Genomic DNA, 17766 nt, shown 5'->3' on the forward strand with positions numbered 1-17766 from the left:
CTTGGAAAAGAATAGAGTAAAGCATGTTTCTTATAGCAACAATTTCTCTGGTCTACTTTGCTTGCTAGAGGTAAGCAAGCACTCTAATCTAAGAGAGGCTTTCCTGACTCAGCTTCTGCTGCGAAACCCTGCAGCTCATTAAGAGGTCCTGCCACGAACACTTAAATGGTGTTGACGAAAAGCTAACACATGCATTTCGGTTTTTAGCCGTAGCAGGAAAAAAGCTGTGCTGTTTAAAAATGCCGGCATTCTGGGCCATCCTGCCAGGGCAAACTCTGACTGTTTGAGGCAGAATGGCCTGCTACAGAGAGAGGACTTGAGTGTTGTCTGTTGTAGCTCGCTGGCTGGCAGGGACCTTGAAATGCTATAAACATGGCTATAGCCAGTACCTCAGCCATGATGCTGGAAAGCTAAGGAATGGGCTACATCTAGCCGGCAAAGCCACACCTATAGTCCTACTGAGATTGCTTGGTAAATTAAAGACTCATGTGGACAGAAAAAGAGAGATATACAGTAAAGAGAGATTCATAGACAGAGAAAATTTCTGAATGGTTTAAAGTGTATTAAAAATATATGCAAGCTAAAAGTTAAAGTTCTTAAAGTAAAAAAGAAAAGGAAGAGAGTTGTTGTGTGTATACACCTTTAATCCCAACACTTGGAAGGCAGAGGGAGATTGACCTCTGTGACTTCAAGGCATGGTAGCACACGCCTTTAATCCCAGTGCCTAAAAGGCAGAGACAAACAGATCTCTGTGAGTTTAAGGTGTAGTAGCAAACACCTTTAATCCCAATGCCTGGGAGGCAGAGACAGGCAGATCTCTGAGAGTTCAAAGACAGCCTGGTCTACAGATATATGCTCACAAAAAGCAAAAAGTTAACCTAGGAATGTCACAGCTTAGATTCTTAAGCGCCTAATTATTTAAAGGCGCAAATCAAAAGTGCTCCTGGATAGTAAAAAATTGCAGATTCACAATAGGACAGATTCAGACCACTAAATGAGTCACACTGTTGCATGAATGTACGTAGACTTGGGAGAGAGAAGAAAAAGAATATAGAGAATAAAATTAATGGTTTAAAAAAAGGTAAAGTCTTTAAAGAGACAGAGTACAGATAGTTAAGAGATTAAAATAAATAAAGAAAAATAAGCCACGTAAAAATGGAAAATTCACAGAGTCTGGATTATGTACAGTGTGTTTTCTTTAAAATTTTTGACTGTGAAGGAGCTAAGTACAGAGAGACATTTCATTATATGGGCTGCCAAGTGGAACCAGAACGGATATCATGAGGGTATGATTTCAGAATTTGGGTCTAAGGATATGATGCTTTGGAGAGGGTCTTCTTTTGTTTTCACAGAGGACCAGACCCCGTGGATTGTATCTATTCTGATTTGGTATGATGGATCACGTCCTCCTGAAGGGTTGCTGTGAACATCTTCAAAAAATTACTTCACTCAACTGCCAACTGAGATAAACCTGGCACACAGGTTACACCCTAAAATCATTAACAACGCCCCCATTCAGCAGGAAGGAGTTTGGAGAGAAAAAACTGCGCCCATGTTCCCAAAAACAGTTTATAAGTTCTTTTACATTTAAAGGGGGATGTGATATAGGTATGAATAATTTGCATTAGTATAGATTTTGCTTTATTGATAGAGATTTAAGGTCAATTTTGTTATATGTATAAGTGTTTCTGGTTTTGATTAAGGTATTGTGATTGTGTAGTTCATTTAAATATGTACTGTATAATTAAGAAATATAGGTTGTTAATGGATAATCATCGATAATAGTAAAGCTTGTAGTCATGTTAGTTAGATTTTCTAGATATATAGAGATATATTTTAGATAGACATTCTTCATGTCTGTCAAAGATTAAAGAATAGGACATTTAATGTTTTAATAACTTAGGACTTTTCATGACAATGAGACACTGCTCCTGGCAGCACCAATCTACTTCAAGAAGAAGATGGGCATCGAAGAGGATCTTTATGGAGTTTGATAGCCATTTGGGCAAGAAACTGCTCCTGCCTGGACTATTGCATAAACTGAACACAGAGAACCCACAGAGAGAGGACTACTGAACTTGCCTAAGGTGATATGATCTTTCGGGGTTCCTGCTTCATGAAAGAGTCTGCGAGACATTCTGCAGGACACAACTGATAGTGACTGAACTGACTTTGAATTGTCCTGCTTTATGGAAATGTCTGCTGGATACTATGGGCCTGAAGGCTGAAGATGGATGCCCCAATGGTACAGAGGAACTTTGGGTGACTGTCCAGGCAGGGAGATGTCTCTGTCATTTCTAGAGTTTTAAAAGTTGCTTTTTTCTTGTTTGCTTAGGTAGTATTGTATCTTTCTGGAGTCTTTGATGGAGTTAAGAATAGTTAGTTATAGTTATAGTTTTCCTTAGTTATGATAAAGATTATTGTAACTTTTACTTGATAACTGTTTCGTTATATGTAATTTTGCTATGTTAAAGTTAAAGTCTTCCTCTTTTTTTTTTTGTTTAAACCGAAAAAGGGGAAATGATGGAGGAAGGTCATTGGCTGATAAAGGACTTGCCTTGGCCCATTTCATTGGTTAGAAGATAGGCGGGAGGAGTAAACAGAACAAAACGCTGAGAGGAAAAGGAAGTGAGCTCAGACTCGACAGCTCTCCTCTTGGGAGCAGACACCTCAGAGAGAGACGCCATGCTCCAGGCTCCCAGGCAGATGCACACTATGAAGCTCCGGCCCAGGATGGACAGAGGCCGGAATCTTCCCAGTAAGCGCACCTAGGGACACTGCACAGATGATTAGAAATGGGCTAAATTAATATGTGAGAATTAGCCTAGATAAAAATGGGCCAAGCAGTGATTAAATGAATACAGTTTGTGTGTTGTTATTTAGGGGCAAAAGCTAGCCGAGCAGGCGGCTGGGGTGTTGGGGACGCAGCCCCGCCGCTCATATTACTACACTCTGGTCTGGAGGTTTGGGGATGGGCAATCACATTTGGGGTATATGGAAAGTGGGTGATATTCAAATGTGAGTGTCCAATCTAGAATACTAGCAGCCATTGCAGTTTTTGGTAGAGCTGGAAAAGTGTCCTTTTGCAGGCTGGGGTAATGTAGAAGGGGCGATCAAAGATATAAAATATGATGAACAGGTGCAGAGAGAGTGAGAGCCTTGGGAAATTCAATATGCAAATCTCCTCCATGGACTTATGTTGGCAAGAGTGTTCCCAGGTAAAGATTTGATAAACCAATGCAAGATTGTGTTAAGTCATTGACTTCTCTGTCATTGATGCTTTCTCTGTGGAGAATAGCCATCTGTTCAACTGCCCAAGGAAAGTTTACACAATGTTCAAGACACTTGTGGCAGCAGTAAAACTTTTCTGACCAGGAAAATAGCACAAAAGTATGTAAAAATTAAATGTAGAAGTACTCTTTCTGTGAAAGAATCTGCCTTTTACTTTTCTCTATATCCATATTGTAGGCAGTCCAAACAGCTCATCTGAGAACCAGAGTTATGCACTTTTTAGATCTTTATTTTTCAATGTAAAATAATATCTATAGAAGAATAGTAGTCCTGTTTACCTCATCACAAATACTAAATAAGACATAATACTATTCATAGAAAAGACTTGTCTTATATTTCCTAAATTCTCTATAGGCATATCCACTGAAAGATGGGCATTGGCCCACACTCATAAAAACACTCTCCCATTATTGGAAGGAGTCTGCTTGGTGGTTCCTGGTCACCTGGCTATCTTAGTCCTGAAATAATCACACAGAAAAAGTATTATTTAAATCACTTCTTGACCCATTAACTTACCTTCTTATTTGCTGACTCTTACATATTAATTTAGCAAGTCTCCATTAATCTGTGTATCACCTTGTGACAGTGGCTTTCCAGCAAATTCTCAGACCTCTGTCTCTGCTGGAAGCAGCTCCAAGATGTTCTTCTGACTCTGCCTACTTCCTACCAGCATTCTCTTACATTTTCTCCTCCTACCTAAGTTCTGACCTATCAAAAGGTCAAGGGAGTTTCTGTATTCATTAATGGTAATCACAGTACACAGATAGGATTCCCACATCACCTGGTGTCAGAAGTGGGATACAAGCAGTTCCTTGCAATAATTAATTGATCTGCCAATCTTGTGGACTAAATCTATGTAAAACCTTAAAATGCTTTAAAAAAAAACCAAAAGAACAGCATTAAGCATGGCTTTGTAGTGGCATTTTCTTGGATGGGCTCTGTTTGCTAAAGGCAGGCAGAGGCATGGCTTCTTTGGGAAAGAATTTCCTGGTTTGGTCCATAGCAAGTAATAAAAGCCAAGTAGTTTTGAAGCGCAGCTTCCTGGGCCATGCTTCCAGCACAAACTCTGGCTTTGGAGCATTTCAACAGTATTTTGGGGCCTGGGTGTTTGTGTGCCCACTCAGAATTGGAAGGCAAGTGGATGAGACTATGTCCGTGGCTCTGCGCTCTCTGCCTAGGCAGGTGGAAGTACCATGTTTACTAGACTTGTACAGGTGGGAGGGCAATTTTGACTATTATACATGATTATCTATTAATCTGTATCTCTTAATTATACATTACATTTTTGATGAGCTATACAGACAGAATGGTTTAATCAAGATCAGAAATACATATACATACAACACTGTAGCAGGAGATGACTTATTAAATAAAACCCCATTCTATTTCAGTTATTATCATCCTAAGTGGGCCCAAGTAAATGCCATAGATTACAATAATTGATGGACATTCATCAATGTGTAGGTTCTAAAGCTTGTACTAGGGCAACTAATATTTGTAACACACCAAGCTGTGAAGAGTTTTCACATAGACAGACAGTTACTCTCTTGAATGATCTGATGTGGTTCCATTATCCTCAAACTGCATCAAGATTGGAAGCAAGAGACCTGTGCATTGTAAACATTATATGTGTTCCTATTTCTTCATACTTCATTTACATACATTAAAATCACTGCACTTTAATCTCAAAGTTCACTTCTCATTCTGGTTTTGTTAAAAAAGGAATTATGAACTGTGAAATATATGCTTTCATTCTTTGAAAGGTGTGATTGACTCTTTCATTTTCTCTTCCTTGATTGACAGCCCTGGTGTGTGATTGTTAGCAACACATTAGAGAGGGAATAATGCAGTTACATACTAACACATCTTTGCCATTATTTTAAAAACAAAGGTATTGTCTCTCTGTATCTAAATTGTTTATTTTCTGACACTTATTTCCCATGTATCTCTTAAATTTGTTTTCAGTAATTTTGTTGATTATAATTCCTTATTTTACCAATGTGGAGACTACACACATTTTAATTTTTCGTATTGTTAATAGTTGTTATCAAACACAGAAATTTAGTGCACTGGGAACTCTAACTGCTCAAGGTTTTATGTTTCTTAATGTTTGGGAGACAGGAATTGGTGTTTGGGCTTCACAAGATCTAGTCTCAAATGCCTCTTGTGTGTTACTAAAATTTTCAATGACACTTTTTCTGTGTGGTAATAAAAATATTCAAAAATAAATTTGAAAATATATATGTAAATACATAAAGAAATCATAGCAGTACAATATTTAAGTGGGAAATAGGTTCATTTTACTCTGTTTGAATCATTTAGAATGAAGAAGTATGATTAATGTTCATTGGTCAGATTATATGAAATGACTAGGAAGAGACAGAAGTTACTGCTCTTCCCAAAAAATAAACACAAATTGGTGTTATTCACTCCCAACTTGCTTATTACCCACTTATATTACAGAAAGCCTCATAAACATTTTCCTCAGATTTTATTACTTACCATCTTCTGTTTTACAAAGATGTTGAACTGGCATATACAAATTAATGTAGGATGCTATTGTTGTGTTAGTGTAACTGTAAATGTAGTCAAAGCAGTTTTGTAGCATAAAAAACAATTGGTCAGAAGTCTCCAGTTGGAATATATGACATTTTGTGTAAACATAAATTAGGTGGAGAGTACTTAGAAGATAGTACATGGCCTTAATCTCTGCAAGAAGAACCTGGAGCTGGTGTATCTTTGTACTTTTGAGGCCAGTCTAAGCTGTAGCAAATTGTTGTTCAAAACCTTGGAATCCATTCTCTATTAATTACCCACATTAACATTAATACTGTCTATATACATGGTGAACACATACATACGGCGTTACAAAATACATCTTTGGTATTTAAATTTTACACCTCCATTAGATAAATTAGTAAAAAAAGAATAACACAAATATCAAGGGCATATATTAACTATAATGCCCAGTGCTTATAAAGAATTGAAAGCATAACAGCCAAATGTTTCCCATAGTATTGTACACTCAACAGGCATTATTTGACAGTTTTATCAAATTTAGTTAATTTCATGAGAAAATATGATAAACTCATAGGCTCACATGTCTCTTGAATTTTTTTTTTTTGCTTTTTTCAAGACAGGGTTTCTCTGTGGTTTTGGAGCCTGTCCTGGAACTTGCTCTTGTAGACCAGGCTGGTCTAGAACTCAGAGATCCGCCTGCCTCTGCATCCCAAGTGCTGGGATTAAAGGCATCTGCCACCATGGCCCTGTGTCTCTTTAATTTTTCACATTGATCAATGATTTGAAAATGAATATATGAATAGGTTTATTGTTTGGTTAAAGCCTCCGCCATTGTCTTTATCTTAAAAGTAAGCATTTAAAAATAAGAAATTGAAATCATACTCTTTGAAAGGTGTTGATGCCTCACTTTATTTATGGAAGATACACTCTAATGAAGTTTTAAAGCTTTTCACAAGCTTCCAGCTACTTATATTATTCTAATCTCACAGCATAGGCCACTTGTAACATTATTGGCAGTGGTTGAGAATATGGTACAGTACATAGTAATCCATCTATTGACTACTCAGGATCATCTGTAGATCTCTGTCCATATTAATCACCATATCCTTTTACAGAACAACAACTAAAAACTTCCAGTTTATACTGGCCTTAGCTTTTTCCATGGATGAAGTCAACAGAAACCCTGATCTTCTACCAAATTCATCATTTGTATGTGAATGTTCAGAGGATGGTTGTGCAACTCGGACAAAATTACATAGTCACTCTCACTTGTCTGAAATAGTTCATGATTTGCCTCCTAATTATGAGTGTCATAAACAGTCTGAGTGTATCATGGTGCTTACAGGACCAAATTTGGCAATATCTGTGTTGACTGGGTCCTTGGTCCACATCTTCAACCCTCAACAGGTGAGATTTTTGTTGTGACTTTGCAAGAAATTCTAACACTGCTCTTATAATCCTAGTTGCTAAGAAGATTCTGAGTAGGATACTAATGTTAAATTTGTGTTAAACGGTGTCATTCACAATTTTATTCATTTGTGACAGGTCTCATTTCCTTTTTTGAAATTGAAATGAGGGAAGAATTAACAGATAAGGAGTTTCTTAAGGAATTCTTGACCTAAAGTATGTTTACAAGTTCTTATGTACATGTGCTACCTCATGCTGCTCCCTGTGTTGTAGGTCCTTCAGATTACCTATGGACCTTTCCATCCTATTCTGAGCAATCGTGAACAATTTCCCTTTCTGTATCAGATGGCTGCCAAGGACACATCTTTAGCCCTGGCCATGATCTCTTTGATGCTTTACTTCAACTGGAACTGGATTGGACTGGCCATCTCAGACAATGATCAGGGTACTCAATTTCTCACACAATTAAGAGGAGAGATGGAAAAAATTACAGTCTGCTTTGCTTTTGTGAGTGTGATCCCAGTCAAGATGCATTTATTCTTGACAAGAGTTGAAGTTTATTATAACCAAATAGTGACATCATCCACTAATGTGGTTATCATTTATGGTGACCCAGAGAGTTCTCTAGCTGTGGGCTTTAGAAGGTGGCAATCTCTAGGTTTACAGAGAATATGGGTCACCACCTCACAGTGGGATGGCACTGCACCTAAGAATGACTTCCCACTTGATTCATTCAATGGAAAAATAACATTTGCTCACCATCATGCTGAGATTTCTCATTTTAAAACATTTGTCCAGACATTGAACCCTCTCAAATACACAGACGAATTCCTGGCCAGGCTGGAGTGGATGAACTTGAACTGCAATGTCTCAGCTTCTATGTGTAAGACCCTGAAGAACTGCTTATCCAATGCCTCATTGCAATGGCTAAAAGCACAGACTTTTGACATGGCCTTTAGTGATGAGAGTTATGACATATATAATGCGGTGTATGCTGTGGCCCATGGCCTCCAGGAAATGCTTCTTCAGCATGTATATAATCAACCCATGGATAATGGAGGACATTATGGTAACTGCTTGAAGGTAGTGTTTCCTCTTTAATATCAAATTTGATGTCATCAATGTCAATGTCTTTAAATGTCTGTCAAATGTCCCAATTTACTACATTAGGGAATATTAATACAATAGAAAGATTTATGGAAATTTTTCTTCATAATGATGTAAATCTGGATGCTGGTATAAATCTTAATGGTGTGGAAGGTACAATTTGTAAAAAATACACTGATTTTGTTAAAGAGCACCTGACTATCACCACAGCTATTCTAAAACTGTAAGCCCAAGTTCTTCCTTCTTAATCCTCTTCCTAATGAGAAGATGAATCCTTGCATATTTATTTTCAAATATGTGATAATCCGTTTATGAGATGATTTTCACAAGTGTTCGAAACTGAATCTGCTCACACTGTAGGCACTTGGGACCTCATTTCTCATCCTGACTGAAAGTAATTACACAGTAAACAGTGTCATCCTTCAGTTCAGTCATACATTTGTGTACATAAGTATGAATGCATGGTTCTTCTTGTATATGGTTTCACGGTTTTGTGTTTCCAGGTATCTCTTATTGTGTCTGTGTTAGTGTGTGTTAGTGTGTGTGTGTGTCTGTGTGAATGTGTGGTGTGGGTGTGTGATTCTGTACATGCACATATCTATCTTTTTGAGGAACTGAAAATAAATTTCTTTTGTACCAATGTCTTTCCGTATAGGAGTTTGTTTCTGTGCATAACTTCTGTGTTTCTTCAGTGCATGTTTATATGTGTTGGGTTCATTGTGTATATTGCTTGTACATATGTATATCTTTGTTTTTGTTAGTCTGTCTGTCTGTTTCTCTCAATCTATCTTTGTATATGAGCATAAATCCATCAACATCAATAGCTCTCTATGTAGGTGTTTTTGTCTGTGAGTGTCTCCTTGTGTGTATTTGTAATTTAATTTGTGCATGTATTTGTGGCCCTCTTTATGTGTTTCACAGCTTTCTGTTTTTGTGTGTCTGTTTTGGTGCATATGTTTGACTGTGTGTATCATTGTTTTCATGTGTAAGTGTTGGCATTTGTGTGTATGTCTGTATGAAATGTATGTAGATGCATTATGTATGTCTATATGGAAGTGAATCTCTGACTGTATGCCTCTGTCTCTCTTTCTTATGGTGTGTGTGTTTTTCATATAGGTGTTTTGTATCTGCGTATATGTCTGTGATTCTGTTTGGTGCTTTTTTCTGAAAGAACTTAAATTCTAGGAACATTATGATAACTTTATTTGTCCACATGTTTTCCTGTTATTTCTCCTCTGGACACCTTCAGTAATACTGCCTTTAAGATGAAATAAAATACATTTATGAATTCAAGAAAGGACACACAAAAACTATAGAATGGTGTATCTTTTTCAGCTGCACTCCTTTCTGAGGAAAACACGCCTCACTAATCCAGTTGGAGACAGAATGATTATGAACCAGAAAGAAAATCTTCAGGAAGACTATGGCATTTTTCAGATTTGGAATTTCCCATATGGTCTTGGACTTAAGGTGAAAATAGGCAAGTTTAGCTCATATTTTCCATATGGTCAACAGCTGCATATATATGAAGACATGATAGTGCATGCAACAGGAAGTAGACAGGTGGGTCTGACTTAATGGCAATCTTTTTCATTACACAGCAGTAACACAGACAATGGGATTGATTTGTGCTGTCTTATAATGAACTAAAAATAATTAGTCACATTACAAAGCATTTTCATTCCTCCTATTGTATGATTCTATATGACAATTTATTAGTACTTAAAGAATTTCAGATATGCATACAATGAATATTTATCATTCCAGAATATCTTTCTTTTCCTCTAATATATAATGTATAATGACTGTTACTACTGTGCTATGTTTTTATTGATTTTTATTGAGCTCTACATTTTTCTCTGCTTCCCTTTCTGCTCTTCCTCTCCCGTTCATCCCTCCCCCCAAAAGTACCCATGCTTTCAATTTACTTAGGAGATATTATCTTTTTCTACTTCCTGTGTAGATTAGATCTATGTATGTCTCTCCTATCATCCTCATTGTTGTCTAAGTTCTCTGGGATTGTGGTTTGTAAGCTGGTTTTCTTAGCTTCTTGTTTAAAAACCATGTCTAAGGGAGTACATGTGATAACTGTCTTTCTGTGCCTGATTGCCACACTTAAAATGATGTTTCCTAGCTCCATCCATTTTCCTGAAAATTTTAAGATGTCATTATCTTTTTCTGCTGTGTAGTACTGCAGTGTGTAAATGTACCACTTTTCTTTAATCCATTTTTGGTAAGGGGCGTTTAGGCTGTTTCCAGGTTCTGGTATGAGAAACAATGCTGCTATGGACATAGTTGATGATATATCCTTGTGGCACAATAAACATCTTTGGATAAATACCACAAAGTGGTATTACTGGGATTTAGGAAAGGTTTTATTTCCTACTTTTCGAGAAATCATCATACTGGCTTCTAAATGGGTTGTACCATCTTGCATTCCCACCAGCAATTCAAAAGTGCTCCCTTTACCCCACACCTCTCCAGCATAAGTAGTCATCAGTGTTTTTGATCTTTGCCATTCTTACAATTGTAAGATGGACTCTCATCACAAAGCCAGACACACCTAGCTTTATAGAAGAGAAAGTGAAAAGTACATTTGAATGCATTGGCAATGGAGACCACGTCCTAAATATAACCCCAGCAGCGCAGACACTAAGAGAAAAAATAAATAAATGGGACCGCCTTGATGGAGGAAGGTCATTGGTTAAATTAAAAGAAGCTGCTTGGCTCTCATTGGTTAGGAAATGGGTGGGAGGAGTAAACAGAACAAAACGCTGGGAGGAAGAGGAAGTGAGGTCAGACTCGACAGTTCTCCTCTCGGGAGCGGACGCCTTCAGAGAGACGCCATGCTACCTGCTCCAGGGAAGACGCACGCTATGAAGCTCCGACCCAGGAAGGACTTAGGCTAGAATCTTCCCGGTAAGACGGGTGCTCACAGATTGTTAGAGATGGGTTGATAGGGATATCAGAATTAGCCAGTAAGGGCTAGAGCTAAGGGCCAAGCAGTGTTTAAAAGAATACAGTGTCTGTGTAATTATTTCGGACATAAGCTAGCCGAGCCGGCGGCTGGGGTGTTGGGGGACGCAGCCCCGCTGCCCCTTATTACTACACTGCCTGATACTGTATAGCTTCTGTAAAGCAAAGAACACTGTCAATAATATAAAACAGCCTACAGAATGGGAAAAAAAAACTTCACTAACCCTACATCAGACAGAGATCTGGTCTCCCAAATACAAAAATCTCAAGAAAATATTCATCAAGAGAACAAATAATTCAAATCAAAGTTTTACTCAGGTTCCTCAAATATGTGGAGGATTTGTAAAGCATTTATGCCTCAGGAAACACTATTCTTTCCAGCTCAATAGATATCCGTTATGCCCTTTCTCACTCTGCCTATTTAGCTGTATTTTTCTTTATAATAAGTCAGGCTTTGCAGTGCTGTTTTTAGAGTTCATGTGTGCTATATGACGTTTTATGAGACATTCCCTCTATTTCAGATATCTGTTCATCTTTGTGTTCTATGACGTTGCTGTGATTAAATATTGACCAAAATCTTGTAGAGGAGAAGGTTTGATTGGGATCATGAATTACAGCAAAGAAATGACAAGGCAGGCAGGTATAAGGAGACGGCTTCTAAATCACAGAATCTGAAGGAACATAGCTTACTGGTTTTCTCTGAATTGTCACACAGCCCTGACTAGGGACAGCACTGCCAACAGTGGGCTGGGTAGTCCTATATCAACTGCCCATTAATTAAATGCTTAAATAATTTGACAGCATGCTAATTCAATAGAGAAAAAATATTATAGTTAAGGTTCCCTCTAACTTATTAATGTGCTTTGTGTCACTGTGATGAAAATTAAGTAGAAAAACCACTTTGAAAGCTCTACACTGTTTGTTCATATCAAAAAAAAATTCTCCCTCCTTAATTTCTAGATATGGGAAGCTACTCAAATTTACATCAGTTTGTTTCCATACATTTGTATGCCTGGTATTATAAAATGTATTAAACTTAATCTGATAACTATTTTTGTGTATATAAAACTAGCTAATTGGTATGTCAACATGATAATGAAATATATTTATAGAAGTAGTTGAAACTCCCGACACCAGCATGTATCTGATTTTTCACAGATGCCGCCGTCTGTGTGCAGTGCTGATTGTGGTCCTGGATTCAGAAAATTCTGGCAGGAGGGAATGGCAGCCTGCTGTTTTGATTGCAGTCCCTGCCCACAAAATGAAGTTTCTAATGAGACCAGTGAGTGTTTGCTATTAAGATAAATCCTTCACTTCACATAGATCACCTTCTCTCAGTCATACTGAGTTGATCAATGGACCAAAAGATAATTGAAGAAATAAAATATATTGCTTTCCTAAGTTGATTCTTATTGTTCTATGATTATTAACAAATTCATTTAAAAAACTTGTTATACCATTATAGTGGCATTTCAATTGTATTTTAATAAATAAAAACTATCTGAAGATCTAAGAGTAAAACAGTCCCACCGGTCAGCCTTACAGACCACATTATGGTAACATACACCTTTAATCCCAGTAGCCACAATGGCATGTGCACATTTAATCCCAGTCACTACACTAGCTGATATAGAAATCAGGGGGTGCATACCGTTAGTTCCAGTGCTATATGCCTTTAGTCTCAACCCATGAGAGGGAGATGTAAAGTTCTCAGACATGATCTGTTAGTTTTTCATATTTCACATTTGTTTTATTTTTGTATATCATAGACAAATTTTGAATATTGATACCAATTTTGTATATTGATACACATTTCAGATTAATTTTGTTAAAACATATTGTACATGCATTTTGAATCTTGTTCAAGGTATTGAACCTATACACCTCATTTAACAATATAATGCTAATTTATAGTCCTTGAAAATTTGTATTATCAACTGTTTAGGAAAATAGAGCAGACCAATCTACTCCAGAGAAGATAATGGATATTGAAGAAACTCCACATGGAGTTTACTTTCTTTGTTTCAAAAGTAAGTCATTGATGGAAAGCAAATTAGCTATAAGCCTTTGGACTCACCAAGATAAGCTACATACTAAATATTTTTCTCAATATGTCAAATGAAAATGGACTCCATATTGTGGATATATTTCTTCCCTATACATATTATATATAGTCATTGTACTTATTATATATAGTTTTTATATTAATTATAGCCTTCTTTTTATTATTTTTTGACAAAAAAGGGAAATGTAGAGGCATTTCAATTGTACTTTAATAAAATAAAGACTGTCTGAAGATCTGAGAGTAAAATTGTTTTACTTTTCAGCGTTATCAAAGAGATTATAGTAAACAAAACAACCACCTTTAATTCCGGTAGCCACCCTAGTTTATACAGAAATCTGGTGTTGCATGTTTTTATCCCAGTGTTGCATGCCTGTAATTCGAAACCTAGAAGGAAATATAAACTGGGGTGGGGAGACAGCTCTCAGACACAGTCTCTTTCTAAGATTCCAAGAGGCAAGATTGCCATTTCAAACTGAGGTCAATGTAAGAGCCAGTGACTGGGTGTTTTTCTTTCCAATCTTCAGGTTGAGACCCAATTTCTGACCCAAACTTTTTACTAATTGTGCTTCATACCATGACATACATCTTTGATTCCTTGAAAGTCTGAATTTGCTAGACTTCTCTCAAAGAAACAGTTTTGACAGTCATACAACATTGTGAATGAATTCTACCCAAGTGTGGAATGTTCTATAGATGTCTTTTAAGTCCATTTGATTAATTACATGTGTTAGTTTTCCTATTTCTCTGTTAAGTTTCCATCTGGTTGTCCGGTGCATTGGTAAGAGAGGAGTGTTGAAATCTCCTGCTATTACTGTGTGGGGTTTGATGTGTGAATTGTGTTCTAGTAATGTTTCTTTTACATAAATGGCTGCTTTTATATTAGGGATATAGATATTCAGGATTGAGACTTTATCTTGATAACTTTTTCTTGTTATGAGTATAAAGTGTCCTTCTCCATCTCTTCTGTCTGGTTTTAGTTTGAAATCAATTTTGTTAGATATTAGAATAGCCACACGCTAGATCTCTTTGATTAGAAAATCTTTTCCCAAACCTTTACTTGAAGTAGTGTCTCTCTTTGAGGTTGAGGTGTGTTTCTTGTAAACAATAAAATGTTGGTTCCTGCTTTCGTTACCATTCTCTTAACCTGTGCCTTTTTATAGGTGAATTGAATCCATTGCTATTAAATGATGTTAATGACCAGTGGTTGTGAACTCTGGTTATTTTTTTGGTGGTAGTGTTTGTGTGTTTCCCCTCTTTGAGTCGTGTTGGTGGAGGGTTGTCAGATGTCTGTGCTATTGTGGGTGTTTCAGACTTCTTTGGGTTGAGGTTTTCCTTCTACTACTTTCTGTAAGGCTGGGTTTGTAGATACGTATTGTTTAAATCCGTTTTTTGTCATGGAATGTCTTCTTTTCTCCGTCGATGGTGAAAGAAAGCTGTACTGGGTATAGTAATCTGGGCTTGCATCCATGGTATGTTAAGGTCTGCATCACATCTATCCAAGATCTTCTGCTTTATGTGGTTTCCTTTGAGAAGTCAGGTGAAATTCTGATAGGTTTACCTATTTTTGTTACTTGATCTTCTTCCTTTGTAGCTCTTAATATTCTTTCTGTATTTAGTATGTTTTTTAGTTTTGATTATGATATGGCAAGGGGATTTTTTGATCCCATCTATTTGGTGATCTCTAAGCTTTTTCTACCTTCAGAGGGAAGGCCATTCACAGTGAGATCATTTACTTTCCATTGCCTAGGAATCAAAGATATAGAATATTCAGCTCCCTCTCCTGCACCATGTTTTTCTCCATGACAGTTTGTCCCAGGACGATAATAATAGACTTAGCCCCCAAACTATAGGACATCCATTTAAATGTTATTGAAGTCTATTGAGCAAAAAAGTGTTTTATGACTGTCCAAATTAACCTGTTCAATCAACATTTAATTATTTTTCCTATCAGAGGGTTCTGCTTTTACCTTTATAAACTGCTATTTTCCTACAGGCCACACCTGTCTCCTCGAACCAGAGGCAGTGCTATGTCCTCCCTGATCAAAACCCGTTCCCTCCTCCCTTGTTGACTTACCCCTATTCATTCTCTATCTCCTGTGTTTGACTCTTTTTCCCTACCCATTGTCCTCTTGGACACATAGATCCTTTTGGTTGAGAACTTGATCTTGAAGTGTGAAGACTCCAAGCGTCTCTACAGATTACGTTTTCTGTTTCTTGTATGTCAGTCTGTTTTGGATGGTGAATTCATACAAGAAAATATCACATAACTTGTCCTATAGAAGACATGATCTCCATCTATTTCAGGGAAACGATTCATAAAACAGAAAGAAATCAAAAATCTCTCTAAACACGGGATCTGAGATATTAAATACACTCTGTGCAATACAGTGATTAATCATTTTAATCTCTGAAAACTCACTAGTTTCAGTCGATTCATCATAGCATTCAGAAAGGACTGAAAATATCTGTGTTTTCTGATAATATAAAATGATATCACCAAGACAAAGTTAAATAGACAACATATTATATTTCATTTCGCATATTTATAATAAATATTAAGAAATGAAAGTAATGCTATGCAGCAGTGTCTCTCAGCTACAGCATCAACAAAAGATTCAGATATCACAATGTTTACTCAACACAGTGAATTGAAATATTCTGTCAATAAAAGGCAGTAGTTGTAGTAATCATACATTTTTCTCTCCAGAAGATGTGGATAAATGTGTGAGGTGTCCAGAGGACCAGTATGCCAACAGAGAACAGAACCAATGTATTCAAAAGGCTATGGTCTTTCTGAACTACAAAGACACCTTAGGGATGGTTCTGACCTTAATGGCCTTGTTCTTCTCTGCCTTCACAACTGTGGTTCTTGGGATATTTGTGAAGCATCATGACACTCCCATTGTGAAGGCCAACAACCAGAATCTCAGCTACATCTTGCTCATTTCACTCATCTTCTGTTTCCTGTGTCCCTTGCTTTTCATTGGGCATCCCAACTCAGCTACCTGTGTTCTGCAACATATTACATTTGGAGTTGTATTCACTGTGGCTGTTTCAACTGTGTTGGCCAAAACGGTGACTGTGCTGCTTGCTTTCAAAGTCACAGCCCCTGGAAGAAGGATGAGGTATTTTCTGGTTTCTGGTGTTCCCAACTACATCATTGCCATCTGTACGCTCATCCAAATTATTCTCTGTACAATCTGGTTGCAATTTTCTCCTCCTTTTATTGACAAAGATGTGCACTCTGAGCACGGCCAAATCATCATTGTGTGCAACAAGGGCTCAGTTACTGCATTCTACTGTGTCCTGGGATACCATGGCTCCCTTGCAATCGTGAGCTTCATTGTTGCTTTCTTAGCCAGGAATCTCCCTGACACATTCAATGAAGCCAAGTTGCTGACCTTCAGCATGCTGTTGTTTTGTGGTGTCTGGATATCCTTCCTTCCCGTCTACCATAGCACCAAGGGCAAGATAATGGTGGCTGTGGAGGTCTTGTCCATCTTGGCTTCCAGTGCAGGCCTACTGGGATGCATTTTTATCCCCAAGTGCTACATAATTTTGTTAAGACCAGAGAGAAATTCTCTTCAAAAGATAAGGGAGAAAACATCTTCCTGAACACACATTTCATAAATTTATCTGACAACTACAGAACTGGCACAGAACCACCAAATACAATGCAATGGAAACTGTATGAATGGCTAATGATTCTCATCATTTCTTCTAATGAGGAGGCACAGCAGTGTCATGTACACTACTTTTCTGTACAATTTCATCTATAATGATCCACACAGTCAATTATTTTATAAGATTCAATTTTTTACAATTAGTGTACAGAGATGTATTCCTTAATTCCTCAATCCCGGCAACATTAAAATAAATGCTAAGTAATTCTACTGATAAAGAAGTGAATGTGGAACTTTGAATGCAAATGAAAACAGAGAAATATTTTAGTAGAGTTAAATATTGCTATCAGATGGTAAAACTAATAAGGTCCTTTTTGGAGCAAGAAAAGTGAATACCATTGCATCCTAGGAGTTAGAGGAGTAGAATTTAGGAGAGAGAAAAATGTATGATTAATAGACATAATGGATATTGAGGAAGATGAAATGTTTCTCTGCATTTAAATTCATATGTGTTATTTCTGAGGAAATGAGTTCACTATCCATTCCCCACAACTTGCAGTCCCTATAACAATAGCTCTAATGAAAGAGTTGCACTCTTCTGACTTCCAAGAACACCTACATTCCGAGGTGCACAAAATAACACACTCAAAAAACTAACATACTCCTAATTGAAGTTAAAATAAATTTTAGAATTGAATTTATAAATCACTGAAATGGAACCTGGTTTATTTTTTCCCCTTCGTTAAAAATATTATTCCCACATAATAGTCCCTGAGT

At 37.1% G+C, this 17766-nt stretch overlaps 1 protein-coding gene across 4 annotated transcripts in view; it reads left to right on the forward strand.

The window, feature by feature from the left end:
• LOC142842470 (vomeronasal type-2 receptor 116-like) overlaps nucleotides 1-16981 on the forward strand; it is a 54671-nt gene extending 37690 nt beyond the window's left edge. For 2 of the 4 annotated variants that reach the window (XM_075959199.1, XM_075959198.1), the window contains exons 2-6: nucleotides 6927-7218; nucleotides 7492-8301; nucleotides 9661-9888; nucleotides 12460-12583; nucleotides 16077-16981. In XM_075959199.1, the coding sequence (XP_075815314.1) occupies nucleotides 6927-7218; nucleotides 7492-8301; nucleotides 9661-9888; nucleotides 12460-12583; nucleotides 16077-16981 (2359 nt within the window). Of the gene's footprint in view, nucleotides 1-6926; nucleotides 7219-7491; nucleotides 8302-9660; nucleotides 9889-12459; nucleotides 12584-16073 lie in introns of all 4 variants that reach the window. The other 2 variants (XM_075959197.1, XM_075959200.1) reach the window with 2 other exon arrangements.
• The last annotated feature ends 785 nt before the right edge of the window (nucleotides 16982-17766 follow it).

This window comes from Microtus pennsylvanicus, chromosome 1, assembly GCF_037038515.1.
Source record: "Microtus pennsylvanicus isolate mMicPen1 chromosome 1, mMicPen1.hap1, whole genome shotgun sequence".
NCBI lineage: Eukaryota > Metazoa > Chordata > Mammalia > Rodentia > Cricetidae > Microtus > Microtus pennsylvanicus.